The sequence below is a fragment of the Camelus ferus genome, chromosome 20 (genome assembly GCF_009834535.1).
Source record: "Camelus ferus isolate YT-003-E chromosome 20, BCGSAC_Cfer_1.0, whole genome shotgun sequence".
NCBI classification, from domain to species: domain Eukaryota; kingdom Metazoa; phylum Chordata; class Mammalia; order Artiodactyla; family Camelidae; genus Camelus; species Camelus ferus.
In genome coordinates this window covers 23,314,370-23,333,454 of record NC_045715.1, presented here as the reverse complement: position 1 = coordinate 23,333,454, position 19,085 = coordinate 23,314,370, and the positions used below count along the sequence as shown (strand labels likewise).

General features: G+C 49.3%; 1 protein-coding gene across 1 annotated transcript in view; it reads right to left on the bottom strand.

Moving 5' to 3' along the window:
• Window positions 1–19,085, bottom strand: part of ANKS1A (ankyrin repeat and sterile alpha motif domain containing 1A) — a 176,518-nt gene that overhangs the window by 25,780 nt on the left and 131,653 nt on the right. Inside the window, 2 exon segments of the mRNA XM_032462880.1 lie at window positions 623–729; window positions 5,976–6,042. Coding sequence (XP_032318771.1) covers window positions 623–729; window positions 5,976–6,042 — 174 coding nt within the window.

Genomic DNA, 19,085 nt, shown 5'->3' with positions numbered 1-19,085 from the left:
TTGTGTTTTGCAAGAAGTGGGTACAAAATTACACCTCAGAAAAGCAACCAATCCTTCATACCACCAGCTCAGCCTCTCCTCTGGGCCACCTCTGAGGCCACACAGCCACGGCTCCGCCCAGACGCTCAGCCTGGGCTGGACTGGGCAGAGGCCCTTTTGCCAGAGACAAGGCTCCTCACTTCAGTGACTACGGGCTTGACAGCAAAGTTTTAGGGAACAAAGGAAACTTCTGGTATCTGGCTGAGATGGGATGGGGAATCACCACAGGTCTGTCCTGTCCACCAGAACGCCTGATGTCTGAGCTGGAACAAGATGGCCTTGGTGCCTCATATGCAACACGTGGTCTGAGGCCGAGAGGGAGACCAGGGTCAGAAAAGGTCTGCCTCAGGGATGCAAAGAGCTCTTCCTACAGAACTATTTCTGGAGTCATGGGGGAGGGAAGGGGGAGCTGAGGGAGCAGGCACATGACGCTCGGCTGATGGCCGGCTGTCTGAGGCAAGTCAGTCGGCAGTCCCTGGGACACAGGTCTACGTGCTGTTTCCAGTTCCAGCGGGGCCTGGGGAGCCCCGGAAGCGCGTCTCCGTCTCCGGAGCAGCACCCGCCCCCAGGCGGCGGCACTTACCAGGAAGCGGACATCGTCAAAGCCATTCAGAAGCAGCTTGCTCTCATACTGCTGCAGCCCCACCGCCTCCAGCCACTCCCCGACGCTCTGCTCCAGCGTCCGCGAACCTGACGAGAGAGGAATCGGCAGACGCTTGAAAAGGGAAAAACCATTAAGGCGGTAGCAGCGGCACTCAGAGGAAGACAGATGGCACTGCCACATCATAGTCATTACCATAAAGCAGCCAAACTATATACAAGAGACCAGAGAGCAGAGGCCCCAAGGCTCCTCCTCCGCGGGCGGGCCAAGGGCAGGCGCCGGCGGGGCACACACACCCGACCCAGCCGCCCGCTCACATCCCCTGGGTCCGAGCTGCTCCGGCCGGCCGCTGGAGGCACATGCACGATCTCTGCCCACAGGCTGGGGGGAGCCAACCCCCAAAGGTCTCCGGGTCAACGCCTCATCAGCCTTCACTGAGGTATTTCAGAACGTCGGTTCCCACAGGCACCAGAAGGGGCCGGGGAGCTCCTCTCATCCATGCAGCGTCTGGAGCCCCGGGGCCGTGGGTGAGGGACAAGTCCTGCGACCTTGCAGCACAGGCGGTCAGGAGAGAGCGCGCATCTTCATGCAGCGGAGGGACACAGGCACACAGCTAGGGCTCCGGCGGGAAGCGGCGGCGGCTGTTCACAGGGACCCAGCACATGCAACACAAGCAGCAGAGAACGCGGCAGGGGGAGAAAAGAGACTTTTACTTGTTTTCCCCCAGCAGTCCCGGAATAAGCAAACCATGGCCACGGGCCCTTTGTGCTCAGAGGCTGGAGGCGGCGCGGGGCGGGCGGGCGCATAGGCCAGGCTGGGGCGCGGGCTCAGAGGCGGCTCCGCGGGGCCGGGAGCCGGTCCACTGCTAGACTCTGGCCGCTGGCGAGCGGGGCGTCTCCCAGGCCAGGGCGCTGCCTGCAGGGCCGCCTTCCCGGGTCGGGCTGTGTTGCAGGGGTCGGGCGTTCATCTTCCTCTTCCGATAGGGTCTGTTCTGGGGACTCGCCTGACTGCTCAGGTGGAAGGCAGGCGGGCAGATCCAGTTCTGGGTTGAAGAAGACAAAACCCAGCCAGATAAAAGAGAAAGGAAGCGGTCCTCCTGAGTTGTGGCGGCTTAAGTCTATTCACGTTCTGTGCTGTTCTCTCTTTGGCTGAGTGATAAAGACAGCAACTGTCTTCCCAGGATCTCGGATCCTGACGTTCTCCTCTGAGGATGAGCAGAGAAGGGAGGACATGTATTTGCTATGCTCCTCGGGTAGGACAGGGGAGTGCCATGGTGCAAGGAGGAAAAAAGTTCAGCTCTTCCCGGCAGACCTTGGATGTTGGGAGCTGAACGCCTTGACCCCACCTACTTCTTTGGTTCTCATGGGCAAGAACAGATAAAAGAAGGAAAAAAAAAAAAAAAACCGAAAAGGAAAAAGAGGTGCGAGGAAGGAAAAAGAAGAATCAACTATAAAAACATCACCTCCAGAGAACTCTTGACACGGTGAAAGTCATTCTTTTGTTGCCGGCACTTTCTGCCCCTCTGGGCAAGCCAAAGCCAACTGGCTTGGTTTTTTAGGAGACCCTGGTGATCCCCTGTCCCAGGCTCCCTCTCTCCTCTGTCCTCTGCAGAACAGATGGTGGTCAGGGGCCCGGGCAGTCTCCCGATGCACGTTGCAGCAGACTCCGGAGATGCCGAGTCTGGGGGATACTTGAGCTCCCCTGCCCTTGAGTGGGGCCGTCTGCTCCAGGAACCTAAGCAGCAGGCTCTCCTATGCCCATGAAGTCAAGTGTCCCCCGCTGCTGATTCACTCCTGCTTGTAATCCCCCAGCCGGGCAGCTGTGGTCCTGCCTGCTGCCAGTGGATGTGTGTGCTTACAGAACTGCAGCAGAATGCTTTGTTTAAAGGCTCCTGGGCTCCACGCTGCCTGCTGCCAGCTCCACAGTCCTTGCTCACTCTCATAATGTCTGGCCCTCCCCCTCCTCTCCTCCCCACCCTCCGCCCTTCCACACTCAGGAAAATACATTAGGGATCGGACATCGCAGCAGAAGCTGCTGCTGCTGCTGCTGCCACCAAGGGAGAAGGAGAAAGCCACACCAGCATCAGAGCAAAATGACAAATTTTCCAGTATCTGATATTAGCCGATATACATGCATATAAAAGGCAAAGACGGCGAAACTTTACCTCCAGCTCAAAGGGCTGCAAACAGTTTATCAGGGAGAATAGAGAAATCCTATAGTTTTCGCTGTAAGTTTCCGGGACAGCAAGAGAGGGAACAGAGGAGTGACAATGTCCTGCCCACAGGTTAAGTGACTCCCCCCTCCAACCACCACCACTTCAGGAATGATTGTGCCTCTCTGCCAGGAAGATAAACCACAGGGTATCACAAAAACAGGTGACAAGATAAGGACATTACAACTGATAGTCCTCAGGTGAGCACACCAACACTGTGGGAAGAGACTTCTCTGTGGGCCCGTCAGAGCCCAGAGAGAAGCACCAGGCCTGAAGCAGGCCACTCACAATCTGGGGGAAGGGGATATGGGAGGGGGCACCAAGGACAAAGGAAACCAGGACCAAAATCCCATTACAGCTGTGGAGACAAGAAAGGTAATGTGTACAGAGACACAAACCCAGGGACTACATGTCACCCTCTGAACACACTGGGAGGCACCTGCATCCCAAAAGGCTGTTGATGGCCACAGCGAAGCAGGGGCTCTGTGTGCAGGACATCAGGCTTCCAAAGGAGCCTGCATTTAACAGCTATTTGACAGCTAAACAGTTGGCTTTAGCAGAAGTCAAGCGTTCTCTTCCACTCAACAGAACAGGCCTTTGATGAGAGCAGCCAGGGTGGCCCAGGCCACTGGGAAGGCTCGCCCTCCCTGTACTCCTGGCAGTGTGATGAGTTACAAAACAAGTCTGCAGGGGTTCGGGTAACCAGCTCCAGCACTGGAAGCTCAGGGACCCAGGGCCCAAAAGATGAGTCAGATTCAAGTGGCATACGGGTTTCACCCTTCAAGACACAATCCTCTGCAAAACCAGTCACGCTGGGCAATTCTGTGCTTAGTTAAGGGCTGCCCGTTGGAGGGCCTGTTCCTCCCCCCTTGATGGCAACCCCAGGGCCCAGGTCTCTTCTCCTAGATCCAGAAACCCTTAGACAGTTTGAACCCTGACACCGATCATTCAAAATAAACAAGAAATTTGCTCTGGTCTGAGCTGAAGGCTGGTGCTCCATAGGTCCTGGGGAAAGCCCCTTACTGGCCCATCAGACAGAAGGCAGAGTTCACGGGCAGGCCTGAGCCCACGCTCTCCATGCTTCACAGCCTGGCAGCTGTCGACACAGCAGTCAGGACTCTGCAGCACTGCTGGACACACCCTCTGCTCAGAGGGCTACCCTCATGTGCCCGCTCTCGACTTTCCAAAACTGGGGTTCAGAGGATGGTTCAACTCAATGGTACTAAAACAAGACTATGTGCTGGGATCCAGAAACCTAGGAGGGCAGCTGGACCAACTCCTGCCATTTACATGGGTTCATGGGGGGCAAAAACTGGTGGGTGGGGCCCAAAGGGCAAGAAAAGGGCTCGGTGTCACTACCTGCAAGAAGGGCTCTTCCAGAAGAATGTTTCCCAGAAGGGCTACCACATCTCTTGATTTATCAAAGCCAAGAAGTAATGGCCTGCTTCTGTCCCAGTCTCTCAAGCACAAGCAAATGGTTTAGGCTCCTAAGATGCAGAGGGGTACAGGGAAGCAGGCAGCAGCCGCAACTGAACAGAACCGCATCAGTCCCATCCCTGCTGCCCCTAAACCCCAGCTTTGCAAATGGCAACAGTGTTTGTCTCGGTCCTGGATATCTATTGCCAACAAACACTTGACTCTTGGTAAAGCCTGCAAACCACAACAGAGGGTAAAGTAGCTGGACTGCATGCAAGCAAGCACCCGGAAACAGAGCCCAAGCTCTCAACCAAGAGAGCTACCACCATAATCTAAGACCCCCCCATAATCTAAGACTGGCAAACCCAGCTGGGCCCTCTCTGCTAGAACCCAGGGAAACAAGGCTGCTGAAAGGAAGGTGGCTCCAGGAGCCCAGTGAGAAAAAATGTGCAGGGAGACAAGCCAGGGGAGCAGACACCCCTCCTCTCAGGTTTTTTTATATGAGGAAGTAATCATTTCATGGACAGAAACGAGCATAGCTACTATTTAGTGAGTATCTCTTTAGATCAAGTATTTGTATATATTACCCATTCTCAACAAACCTGAGGTAAGTACTATTATCCAAATGTTGTAGGTAGGAAACTGGGGCGCAGGGGGAGTAAGTGACTCAGCCTGGACACCTGTGTATCTAGAACCAGGATTTGAACCCAGGGCGGAGGCTCCAGAGCTCATGCTCTCTCCACTAGCCCCATGGCCTCAGTAGCACCTTGCTCCCCGATGTGCACACGTGTCCCCATCCATCAGACTTCCTGCCAGGGTCAGAGGTCCATGGAGGGACTAGAGGTGTCACTCAGGGCTAACAGGTCAAACCTGGACAGAGGAATCCTCCCATTCAGTAGAGAGAGGCACCTCCCCGACAAGGGGGAGAGGCCAGGCTCCCAAGCTGCCTCCAGCCTAGGTGCCTGGGTGGCAGGACTATCTTCAGACGCTGGGGGAAGGGGTGACAGGTGCTCTGGGAGGCACTCTTAAGAATGTCACTCACCTGAGCGAGTAACACAAGCATAATTCTGTTATCAAGGAAAATAGCTCAGGTATGGCCTCCCCAGTTCCTTGTTTCAAACAAAGGAAACAGGCAGGACTCACCCATAGGGCTTTGAAATGAAAAGAATGCCCCAAGTGACAGTGATCTGGAGTAAAAATAATGAGCGCCTAAGTAAATGGGAAAAACTGAGAGACAGACACAAGGAGAAAACAGCAAAGCCAGCCCTTCCGGGTGATGCAGGCTCACAAAGGTCACTGCCAGGGATCAGGTGCCCAAGAGCCATGTTCTCATGAAGAGTTAGTGCTAGGGCCGCCTGGCAAGCTGAGGATCGTGCCAAATTAAGGCAATCGAAGAAAACCCACATTTACTAAAATAATTATGAGTAAGTGACAAGTGTTCACTTTTTTAAAAAAGCTTCCTAATAGACAGCCTAAAATTCAATTTGTATACTTTTTCTCCACTGTGTAAAAGGAGTCATGACTCCTAAAACAGCAGCTGGATGGGCTGTCCAGATACATGCGATCCTGAATTACAGGAGTGTGACTGGTCTGAGGCTGACCTCTTTCACCCCCTCAGTATCTGTCTTCTGTGTCAGAGGAAAATCTGAGCCAGAAGGGGGCCAAAGGTCTATGTTCCCCAGGAAAAAGGGTTCCTTGGTACAATACCTGAGATCTTCTGCTGTTCCTGAGAAAAGTCAATCCCTTCTCCGATGGAGCTCATGATCTTCTCAATCTGAAATGGAAGAGGGACAAAAAGGAAAGGCTGTCAGGCCGGAGTCAAACATTGCCAGCTCACCATCAGTGCACTGGGCAGGCCTCCAGGTCTCTTCCAGATGATTCCAAAGTCCAGCACCAACCTGCAAGCTTTCAGAGCTCTTTGCCGCTCAAATCAAGAAAGGCTCTTCTCTGACCACAGCCCAGTAGGATCTAAAGACCTCGTGCTCTGAAGGGAGTGAGTGGGTCACAATCTGGGCTCAGCTGCTGGAAATGCCTAAAAGCCTCCCTTCCAAGGCAATTTATACATCACTCCCCCCACCCTCCAGTTCTTCCAGACCCAGCAGAGACTGGGCAGAGGGTGCAAGAGCGGGCCAGAGCTGGCAGACTTCACTGCTCCTGCTGGAATTTAAATTCCATGAGAGTAGAGACTTTGCCAGTTTTGTTCCATGCTATACCCCAAGCACCTAGAGTAGTGCCTGGCAATCTGGAAGCATTCAACAGATAACTGATATTGCATGACTATCTGCTCCGAGGTGTGAGGACAATATCTACAGCTGAGACCAGCAGAGGACCTGAACATGGGAACCTCCTGGAAGCCAAAGTGAGGCAGGCACGTAACTCTGCATGAAGATCTCTGCTCCCTGGAGGCCAGCAGTCCTGGACACAGCTCTGCATTCAGGGGATCTGATGGGGTGCAGACACCAGTCCTTCCTCCGATCACAGCACAGAGAGCGGTCTCAAAGCATCCAAATGTCTCCAGCAGTGCCCCCTGTATGGACCACCTGTCCCAGCCATCTGACTTTGGTTACCCCGAGCCAGATCCAAGCCCCCTACTCCAGGAAACCTGGCCAGAAGCAGGACCAGGTAGTGGGGAGGAGGCCACCCCGCTCCCTATTTGGGTTACTTTGCAGTGATAATGAGCTCATTCATTGCTCTTTTTCCAAAGAAATGAAAAGAGGACCTTTTGTACCAGGGCTCGGCTGCTTTTTCCTCTAAGTGCAAGTAAGGAGCCTGGGTCTGACAATCAGAAAAACAACAACTCTCCAGCCAGCCTCCAGTTGGCAGACAATGGCGGCACCTTTGACACCCAGCAGAACAACACAGGGCCGGCCGGCACCACCTCTCCCTTGGCAGCCGGGAGCATGGGGAGATATTTCCCTCCAGTGACAGAAATGACCGCTGGCTCAGGCGGTCACCTGACAGCTGTTAGTGCACACTGCGAACTCCATCCCCGAGCTCAGCGAAAGCAACGGGAAACATCACATCAGACCCATGCAGCGAACAAAGGGTATGCGCCCTCTTATCCGCCTGGCAGCCCAGAGGCCTGCGCAGGAAGCCGGCAGCACCGTGGCAGGTCTACACTGCCCCGTGAAAACGCCCCTCCCTCCCCGCAAGAGCATCATTTTCTTTGGCCCTGCCCATTTCAAGCACTGCTCCTCAGCAGCCAGCATGGTGCAACTGTGGGAAGGACCCAGCCAGCCAGGCAAGCACTTTCCCCCTCCCAATGCCTCAGTGTTAAACCCATAAAAATAGGGATGGATATTGCTTTCTGTAACAGGTTGTGCAGGTTAAAAGTATAACATACAGGGCTCATGTAGATGCTCAAAGGTTAGTTTGCTTCCCACTTCTCCTCAGCTGTCCACAGTGCTCCGACCTAGTGAAACTTATTTTTAAAGTTGTAAAACATATTTTTACTTATATTCATTTTTTGATAATTAATACATCTTTATGATTCAAAATTCAAGAGATACCAAAGGTTATTCAGAGAAAAGTCTCCTTCCTACCCTTGTCTCCCAGCTGCCTAGTCCTTTTCTCTGCAGGCAACCAGTATAACCAGTTGCTCAAGTAGCCTTCTAGATCTGTTCTATGCACAAGTAAGCAAATATATGAATGTGTTCCACCCACCCACATACTGATAAAGGCATTCCATGTGTGCTGTTCTGCATCTTGCCTTTTCCATTTAATTATACATCTTGGAGTTCCTTCCACATTTCCTAAAAAACATTTTTTTTTTTTTTTGATGGATGAGGTATAGTCATCCAGTGTATGGCTACGCGATAAGTTATTTTACTAGTCTCCTAGCGGGCATGTGTGGCGTTTCCAATCTTTCCTCATCCAAAATAGTGCTACAATGAATACTGTTCTAAAGCCATCTTGGTACCCATGTACAAGTATATGTGTAAGACAATTCTTAGTTATTTCTTGAAAGTTTTTCCAGGTTCAGAATCTTTTTTTTTTCCATATTTTTTTTTTTAAATGGAGGTACTGGGGATTGAACCCAGGACCTCACGCACGCTAAGCATGTGCTCTACCACTGAGCTATACCCACCACCCTCAGAATCGAGTTAGCAGCAAGGGCCTCACAGGTCATATAATTCCAACTCCTACCTCATGTCCGATTTTGCTAAAGAACTTCCAGAAATGGGGCACTTGCCAGCTCTCCCAGTCAGCTCATCCCATTTGCAGAAAGTGCCAATTCATAACATTTATCTTTTTACAGATTTAAACTTTTTTTCTAACTTCAACCCAGCTCCCCTAGAGCACCTCTGCTTCCACAGGAGAGGCTTAGGGACATTTGAAGACAGCTCTTATCTTCCAGATAAGCTGCTTCCCCACCCCCAGGCTGCAAGGCCCAACCTGGCACTAAATGGCACATCAGTGCCAGGACCCGAGGCCCCGGTTACCCATTCAGATTATAGAAACCTTGAAGCTGGGCAAAGAGCAGATGTGCCTTCTTTTTCCTTTCCTGCATTTATAGGAGAAAAGCAGGGTGCTCAAGGTGAGGAAACTTTTTCCTCCTTGGAAGGATGGGTCCTTCTTATTCCTGGAATGGCTTTGGAGCCCTCCTCCAGGTCAAAGGGGTAAATGTGGAAGCAGCACCACTATAAGCACCAGGAGGGATGGAATCAAGCATGTCTTATTTGCCATTTCACCCCCTGGACCTGCTCATGGTAAATAGGCAACTGACTGACAGACTGACAAAACACAGCAGTTTCCATTTACTTAGAGCCAACAATTAAAAAAAAAAAAAAAAGCTGTTTTCCCAAGGCCACGGAGAGTGTCAGAGTGGGAAAAGCTGAAATGAAGGGTGACTCCAAGGTGTCTTTTGAAATAAAGTCAAGTCACTTACATAATGCATTTCATTATCATAATCACCTAACACCCAAAGCCCCGGCCCGCCTGTCCAATCAGTGTCTCCTGACTGCCCAATTCATGACATTTTGTTTGGGCCTTTTGAGATCAGAATGAGCAGAGCTGGACACCCTGCTGCTTCTCTCCTCCAGTCCCTCCTGCTTGCCCCGGGGTCACCCTCAGGCCAACTACAAAGGGTCAGGAGAAGCCCAGTTTCCAAAGCCAGCCCTCTGGGTGGGCACACCAGGTGCTTCAGACTGCAGGCCACCTGGGAAGTGCCAGTGGACACTCTCAGAACTATGTCATCCAAACTAGACAGTATGTTTTATTTTCTGTGAATGGCAGTAGCTAAGTCAAGCTGAGAAGATTCTACTTTATAGAGAAACTGAGCACTCAGCAGTTTATTGAACAGCTTGCAACCCAGGACCCCTTCCAGCGCTGATGGAAGTGCAGGGCTGGGGGGAAGTGGCCCTGAAGAGGACCTGCCTGGGCAGAGACTGGTCCCCACCTACCCCCCCACCTCAGCCTGGGCTGTGGAGACAAGAAGGAGCAGCATCTCCTCTCCCACCTCACCCCCGCCCCATCAGTTCAGTCTAGACAAAGAGGACTGGTCACAGAAGACAGATACCATTCTGATCTATACACTTCGTGTGGTTTAACCATTTAGACTTGAGTTAGAAACCAATCTGATGAGGCTGCTTTCCCAGAAACATTCTGTATCTCAGGGGAGTGTCAGGGTAGAGGCAGGTGGAATGTAACGGAAGGACATTCTCCTCTTTTTCTATTGTTTAGGATTCACGACACTTTTGGAGAGAAATGGGAAGTGGCCATACTGCACTCCACATGAACTCTACTGAGAACTTGTATTGGTGTTTGGTAAAGTAAGGCCTGAATGTTATCACCATAATGGACTCATTTATTTTAAAAATGCTTGGAAATATTCCATTTTCAGCAAGTATTCAGAATTATTCTATTCAGACTTTCTTTTCCCCTACCAAGGCTGTAAAAATGTGTTCTCTGTATGGTTGAAAACAAACCCCAAACCAAACTGCTGAGGCCTCTCACATCTGCTTGTTTAGAACACAGGGTCCTGGCTGCCCACAGGCTGCCAATGAGAAGTGATATTCTATGTACAGAAAGGCTCTGTTCCCCATCACCATAACCTGGCCACCAGGAGCAACTAAGACTACACCAGTCTTCTCCATGGACACTGGGAGTGAAGGGAGGGAGAAGCTGCTCTTGGGGGAAGAATATTTCCCCAGGTTTTGAGGGGTCTTCTGTGCACCAGGAAGCATGCTGGGTATAGGCAGTCGAAGGAGAACCACAGCCTCGGTGCAATGTGGCCCCAGGGCCTATGGGAAGCCTCCATCCTAGGAGGTGGTACAAGTTAGAACGATGGGACTCTCATGTACAAAAGAGACAGGAGAACAGGAATCAGTCTCGTCATAAGTTGAGGCCTAACGGAGGGGAGGAAGGGAAAGAGATCACCTTTCTCTTACCTTCTTTTTGGTGCATATGGAAACATGGAGGGAGATGTTTCTGAAATTCACCTGACATTTGGCTCCTGACATCAGATACTCCGACACTCCCCACCAACCCTCCTGCTGCTGCCTGGGGAGCTATCAGTTCCCCAGGCCTCTCCCACCGGTTGGAAAACACACCAGTTCCATTAGGCCTGTACCACCAGGGCTGGTGACACTGTCTACCTCGCCTTCTCTGCCCCCGACACTTAATACTTTTTTGGCCCGGAAACACACTCTGCTTTGCACTGTAACTTCCCAATTAGCTGTTTCATGGTGTGTCCCAGAGATGCTACAGAACCAGTAACGGCAAGGGCCCTGTTTCATACCATTTTTTTTTAGATGCCATGTGGTGCCTGGCACAGAGCTGGCACATGGAGGGGCCTGGTGACAAGTGACCATTTGCTAAATGCCCACGGCAGGCTAGTCACCTCACTAATACAGTAAGAAGGGAAGTCAGCCAATATTTCTGGACCCTGGTCTGGATTCTCTGACTCCCCTTCCCTCCTCATTCTTCTCTTTTCCACCCTCCCTGGGTTACTGACACAGCAACCCCACATCCCCCAGCTACCAGCTGGCCTTTTCTCTCAACAATCCTGCAGAGCCTCAACTCTGCCAAGCAAACATGTTATCCCATTTTTCAGGTGAGGAAACTGAAGATCTACTCCATAGATAGCCGCCCAACCCTGCCGAAGGCGCAGGTCTGCCGCCCAGTGAGTGCCATCGGGCCAGCCTGCCCTGGAGAGCTCAAGCTTCCTTCCTGCTGTGGGGGGACAAGGTGGCAGCCCCCTCCTCTGGCCAGATGGCCTTGCTGGGACAGCGCACTGCGTTCCCAGGAGCACAGGGCTGAGGACCCAAGCTTTCACCTCCTCAGCCTCCCCAGAGGTAACCAGCCCATGTCATCAGGTGACTGCTGACGTCAGAGTCGGCTCTGCCGCTGTGGAAGGAGCCTGAAGACCCCTGACCACATAAGAATTCATCACCATCGCTGTCTTCTGCCTCTCAGCAGCAGACAGGCTCTCCTCAGCCTAGAGTGGGCTTTGATTCCACATTTGAAAAAGGGTCACCGACTGGGGTCTGAGTTATTTTTCTCCCTCTCCCCACCCCGGACTGAGTTGCATGAGGCCTCAGGAGAAACAAAGATGGATTGAAGTAAATTGTTTGTCCTGATTTTCTAACCTTGTCAACTGCTTTCAGGGGAAGGAGGCGGGGCAGGGTGGGGGAGGGGAGAGACCGGCAGGGAATGAATAAATATCCGCCAGCAGGCTCAGGGCTGCCTCTCTGGAGGCAGACATGGCAGCCCCGCTAACAATGAGTAACAACTTCTCCACGGAGCACGCATCAGTCCCAGCTCAATTTGTCTCATCACGGGGGAGGGGGCACTCAGACTGTTACCATACTTGTTGTCCTATCCCCGTCTGAATCCCTGTTACACTGTCACCTTCATTCTCAATCCCCCTTGTCCTATGAGGCTGAGAGACCACAAAGCTCCTTGGTTTCAGAAGTCTCTGTCCTTTGGTCACCGGCACTGGCTCAATGAAAGCCCACAGTGTGCTTGTCCTAGGTTAGACGGGCGAAGCGAAGCCCGTGCCTCTGTAGGCTAAGTCTCTAATGCTCCTTCTCCCTCTTCATTTTTATCTTTCCCATACCTCCTGGGTAGCTGCTACTAGCCAGCCAGCCCTTTCCCTGACCTGGCATTCATGCCCCAGACCTGCCACTTGGCAGGAGGGGAGCCCTACACGTAAACAAGACTTGCTGACCATCTCAGGCTGGAGCAGCCTACTATACAGGGGCTCTAACTCAGAGCCCCCAAGAAAGTGCTGAAAGAAGAAAAAAAGCTGGGAGACCTAGATTCCAATTAACTTTATCATTGCTGCCACATAACTCTGGGTTATGTGCCAAGGACTGGCTTTAATAAGTGGGACAAGACTCTAAAAGATTAATGAGGATTACGTATTTGGGTTCTAGTCCAGTTCACACAATCTGCTTTCCATCCAGGAGTAGGCTTATTCTGGGGAGGAGGGAAGGAATGAGGAGGAAGCACACTCCAAAAGGCTGCAGTTACCTAAAACACTGGGCACCCTGCCTGCCTCTGGGTTCTTCTTTGGTTTTTTTCTTTCACCAGTAATAACCTCCAAGTAACCTTCTCTCGTTTGGCTTCATTACAGTGCACTGTACTAGTCAATCCGGCTACAGATTAAATTAGCCCAAAGAAAACACCCTAAGGGCCTATGTAGAATTGATTTCCTCAGCAGTGCAGCCAGGGAAAGAAATGGTCCTACATCCATCAGCAACTCAGATTCTGCCGGGGAACACCTGCCTTGTTACACCAGGGGAGTCAGATGTGGAATTTTGAGCACCAAACTGTATATACTTAAGATGTTAAAAAAAAAAATTATATAGACAATACAAATACACTACAGGTATCCATCAGATGCCCTGGGACATCCTGGAGTTTGCCACTGTTAAGTATCTCTGAACTTGTGAAATGGGAAAACACTGGAGAGATGAAGTTGACAGAGTGCCCAACATTCATTTTATTTTATTTTTTAAAAAATTTTAATGGGGATAGGTAATTAGATTGATTGACTGATTGACTGATAAAACAGGTACTGGGAATTGAACCCAGGACCTCGTCATGCACTCTACCACGGAGCTATACCCTCCCCCCACAACATTCATTTTAAAGCACTAGTTAAAATTATTCAAATAAGCCTTACACAAAAGAGCACATACTGCACTGATTCCATTTATATAAAGTTCTAGAACAGGCAAAACTAATCTACAGTATTGGAAAAATGTCAGAAGAGTAGTTGCTGGGGGGCGGGGAGGGGTAAGGATTAACTGGGAAGGGACATGAGGGAACTTTCTTGGGTGATGGTAATATTTTGTATCTTGACAGGAATTTTGGTCACACAAATGTATGTATTTATCAAAACTCAGGAAATGGTAGACTCAAGATTTATGCATTTCATTTGTATAAATTTTACCACCCCCTCCTCAAAAAACTATAAACAAATACTAAACTCTAACTAAACAATAAAATGTTTAGGGATGAAATATCTTTGAGTTATTCTGAAATGCATCAAAATACAACATGGATTTTTAAGTAGACTGAAGGATGGATAGACATGAGGCAAAGCAAGTACAGCACACTCTAACTGCAGAATCCAGGCTCTAGGTGGTGAGTATATAGCCATTTCACTCACTATTCAAGTCTCTTTCAAGTTTTCTGTGTGTTAGAAATTTTTCAGAGTAAAATACTGGGACAAAAATCTCTTTCAGGATCAAATCTTCTAGAGAATAATAAATTGTAAGATCAACACTGGTTTGAGTTTCATCCTTTGCAATGAACTCTGCTCAACATGCTAATAAGCAGAGACATGCCCAGCAGGCAAAGGCAACAAAGAGAAAGGAATGTGGGAAAGCTGACTTCACCATTATTCCGAGTCACAAAGCTTTCAGGGTTAAGGGCTTTCAGCACCACTTCTCTGTTGTGTGGCTTTCCCTATTCTGGAACCCAGGCTAACCCCGGGCTTGACGGTCTGAAAACTCAATTATCAGGGTTCTCAGGGATGACCAGGCCCTGGGAAACTGGCTCGTATTAATCACACTCAAAAGACACTGATCATCAGTGAGTTACTTTAGCATGATAAGCAGCACGTTAGAATACCAGGCCAGTAGAATACGTCTGTATTCCCCCATAGCCCGAAATCAATATGTAAGATCAAATCCACCGTCAGAATACTGCAAGGGAAAGGTATGTGGACAGTGCTGAGAGCTTATTAAATTATCCCTTTCCTACTTGTCATCCTTCCTGAAAATTGAATACAGGTGCTCACAGCAAGGTACCCTTCTCCTTGGAAAGTACTCTGGATCAACAATGCTAACACTGAAGCCCTCCAGGGCTGACAGATTCCAGGGCTAGGTTCTCCCAGTGGGGTAATCTGTACTGAGCAGCAGCTGACTGCCCACCCAGCCATTCAGTTCATCCTCACAACCAGCCTGCAGGGTATGGGGGAGACTGTAATTCCTCCCACTTTAAAGAAGAGGAAACCAAACATCAGAAAAGTTAAATGCCTGTGGTCACAGGACTAGAAATATATGACCAGTGTCTGATTAATTTTCTTTCTAACTCATGGTATCCAGCTGGTTTAGGGCCTAGCTTCTACTCTACTAAAGCTCAGAGTACAATTTCAAATATGTGGGACTGAGAACACTGGAAGGGCAGTGTACAGTGGTGGAAAGAATGAGGACTCTGGAGTAAGAAACTTGAGTTCAAAATCCACTTAATTTGTTGTGGAACCTTGAACAACTCATGTAAATTTCTCTTTCTATAAAGCATGAAAAAAAAATCCTCACTAATGGATCATTGCTACAGGCAAATAACATGACCTCTCTTCTTTAAGCCTCAGTTTTTTTCTATTTTTTATTTTTGTGGGGTTGGAGGAAGAAGGGAGCTGCAAGTTTTTGAAAAATTTTTATTATTTTTCTCTCTTAAAAAAATTTTTTTTTAAGTGGAGGTAACGGGGATTGAACCCAGATCTCCTGCATCCTAGGCACGTGTCCTACTACTGAGCTATTTCTCTTCCCCGACGAAGCCTCAGTTTCTTCAAAGGTAAAATGGAGACATCAACACTGGGCTGCTAGAGATATCTGATAAAACACACAAGTCTTTGAGCAGTATTTGGTTTCCAGACCCAGCTCTGGAAATCAATGAGGAGTTAATTGATTATGACATGAGTTTGAGCAAGCTCTGCACTGCCTAAAAGACATGGGCTTCCCTGAATGACATCATCTTCGAAGTAAAGGCAAGATTCTTGCTGCTGAAAGCACAGATGGTGAGATTTGCTCCTTCTCCAAAGGCAGTGTCTGTCTGCCCCTGTTCTTGGGAGATTTTTGGGCCCTGCTACATCCTGGGCCACAGCAGGAGGCACTAAAGTACCTTCTTAAATTAAGTCTTTCAAAAAATAGGGTAAAGCCTAAAAGTCATTTAGTTTTCACTCTGTAACCCACTTCTTTACACTAAGAAACATCTGCTGTCCTCGTGAAACCACAGGTGCCAGGCGAACAGGCCACACAGTCCTACTCCCGCACTCACGTCGGCTTACAGAGCCTAAAAAGGGTTTGCACTTATGATTCACGTTCATCTGGTTCCAAAATAAACAGAATTCCACCTAAAAAACAAGTTCATCAAAACCCAGGTTCCTTTGTTTTTAAAAAAAAAAAAAAAAAAAAAAAAAAGGACAGACCAGAGAGAAAGGGCTTCCTTCTGGCAGAAAATGTTTGGAACATGCTGTGTGAACAATAGTTCACTTCCTGGACACTCAGCTGGAGGCTGCTTCTCCATTCAGGACAAAACGTTTTATGTGAGGGAGATGACGCCTTTCCACAAAGCAGCTCCTGGGCGAGAACACGAAGACAAAGACTGGGGACCCAGGAGGACACCAAAGAGAGGAGAGGGAGGGGAGGGAGCAGGGCTTCAACTCAGGATCTCGCCTTTCCAGGCAGGGGAGCTGAGGGCTGGGCCGTGGTGCTGCTGCCACCCTGTATACCTCAGAGAAACCTGGGAAAACAGGAGGAGGTTGTGGAATCAGCGTGGTCATCTGTATCACGGTTAACACCTACCCTGCAGGTCTGTTAATGACCTCCACTTAACTGACCTACAGTTAGCTACTGCACGCCACTTCGTCCTTCAGTAAACCATAGCAGCGCAGGCCCACGTTCACAGCCGGCAGGATTCTCTCAGGCACACCACACCCGTGGGTCTTCTGTTTCCACCCAGAGTGTTCTGCTAACCAAGAATCAGTTGGGATCATTTCCAAACTGTTTAAGATGGCTATATTTGTTGATGAAAACAAAATTAAACATTAAATAAATGACGAAACAAGCTCAAAAAGCTGTTTCTGTGACAACCAAGCAGATGCCTTGACGAGACTCAATAGCAGGATCATTGTTTAAAATGTGCTCTTGAATTAAGTGTTGTTGGAGAAATAAACTGTAAAAAAATTCTAAAAGGATTCTGTACTCAGACTGCTTCACAAGTGGCTAAATTCTTGCTTTACTTTTAAGAAACTCAAGCTAGAAATTTATTATAGATGTGATTCATGTCATAAAGACAGAGAACTCCAAATTAGCAGATCCACACGGAAAGAAAAAGCCCTAGCTCCACAGACTAGCCTGCACACCTGTGCGTTTGGGGTTAAATTAAAATGTTTGTATTCTTTTTAAAAATGACTTTCTCCTTCAACCAAGTTTTGTGATTAACCAAACAACCCCCAGTCGCAACTGGCCGTGTGGAAAGCCGCTGGAAGGAGCTGGCAGTGGTATCTAATAAGCTCTTGCCTCTGTTATCAATGTCCCAAGCTGTGCACATCGAATTCTCAAACCACTTTTCGTTACCAAGTAGGTCTAAACTCCCACAGACACAGAGCCCCTCTCTGGCTGCTTCCTCCTCTCCACCTAGGGCTGGTAAACAATCCCTGGTGACCGACCCCCAGCACCCTCAGCCCTTCCTTCTTCCTCATCGTGGTTTCCATGTGAATAATGCCCTACGCCTTCATTGATCACCACAGCCATGGTCCAGGGCCAACCAGCCCAGGCTATGCAGTCTCTCCTGGTTACAGATCAAAGGCATTAGCAAGTCACAGGCTCTTAGATTCTATCAACTTCAGGCTACCTCACACAAATCAAACTTCCAGCTTCGGGTAACAGCGCAAAGCATGTGGTGAACTGGAATCCGCCCTCAGCCCACTCAGATCTCAAGCTGGGAGCATAGACGAAGGTCACTTTATCTAGGACCTAGCCCCTCCACACGGTCCCCTTACCCTCCCTGACAGACCATGGGGCAGGGAGGAAAAGCAACTGGAATTCTCCAAGTTCTGAAGCTCAAGGGCATCCAAGATCATCCTAAACAAAAAGCCTGAGCTAGGAGCTAGAGTGTGCCCTGCCCCCAGTCCCATCAGGGAGTACAAAAATTATGGAAATGGCATCCTTATATCCCCCACATATAATCGTGGAAGATAAGGTACGTGGAAATACTCCATGGGAGTGACAGGTGCATGGAGGCTAATTATTTTCTTGATGGAAAGAGCTCGGGGATACAGACCACAGTGAACTTGAGATGCCTGACCCTGGTTGGAAGCCTGGTGTGGGCCTAATGCTTATCCCACGTTCCCACCAACCCCCATTCCTGCTGTTCCCAAGATGCCACGCTGAACCTGGCAGGCTTCTGCCTCCTCTGCGGCCCTCAAATCCTCACCCTGTAATTCCTTCCAAGTCCAGCTCGTCACCTGTGTTCTTCCATGCCGTGTGTGGTCTAATACAGAAAAATATTCAGAGTCAGAACAAAAACAGGGCTTTATCTTTGGTTTATAACTTTGGCAAAATATATTAACCTACCTAAACCTTGTCTGTAAACAGGGATGATATCACCTGCTTCATGGTACAGTATGGGGATTAAACGTGTTGACAGAGGTAGCGTGGTGGGCACATAGTAGGCGTTCAATAAGCACTGGTGCCCAGCCAGCACCCTTTTGGACTGACCACATCTAAGGTTTCTGTTTTAGGATATTTATGGCAGAGACAGCCTGGCTGGACTGTACTAACACAACATGCTCATGTAAGTATGATCTGAGGATGGATCCTAGTCCTGTGACAGAAGCGAACCACGTCTCTTCAGCCTCTTTTGTATTTCCCACTGGTGCTCCTAGCAAGTACTGAGCACTGGGCAGGCTTAGTCAATACCCAGCGGAAAAACACACACAGAGCTTTTAAAGTGATAACACCTTCTTAGGGAGGGATTTGTTTAGGACATACATCTTTCTTGGATCTGAGATTTTTCCCAAAGAGGAAATGAAAGGGAGAAACTGATGACTTTCCCAGCAGATGTATGGCATCTTTCCTCCTATAATTCCTCCAACCACTTCCTCACTGCGTCACTGCTAAGTTCCTGCCAACATCCTCTTGTATATCAGCCCCATGCTGACCTCAACCACAAGGAACTGTGTCCTTTCCTCTTTAAAAAAAAATGAAATATTTCTTAAATTCCAAAGAGTATATTTTATAACATTGTGATTCAACAATAATAAATGACCCATCCACATGCTCACAGTCTGGTTCAGGAAATAGCACATGACTCATACACTGAAGCTCCAACACAGCCTTTCCTGGATCATGCCTTCCTTCTCTGTTCCTCTGAGGCCACGAGCCTCCCAGACTGAATGCTATCACTCTCTTTCTTATCTTTAGAGTTTACCATCTATGTCAGTATTTCTCAGAACATAGGTTCCTCTCTCTCTTTTTTGGCATAGTGGACAGGAGCACAACTTGATGTCCCTGAAATAACTCATTAGGCTGGGACCAGACCTCAGGGACAGGGGTTCCCTTTGGCTGGTGAGCAAATAGG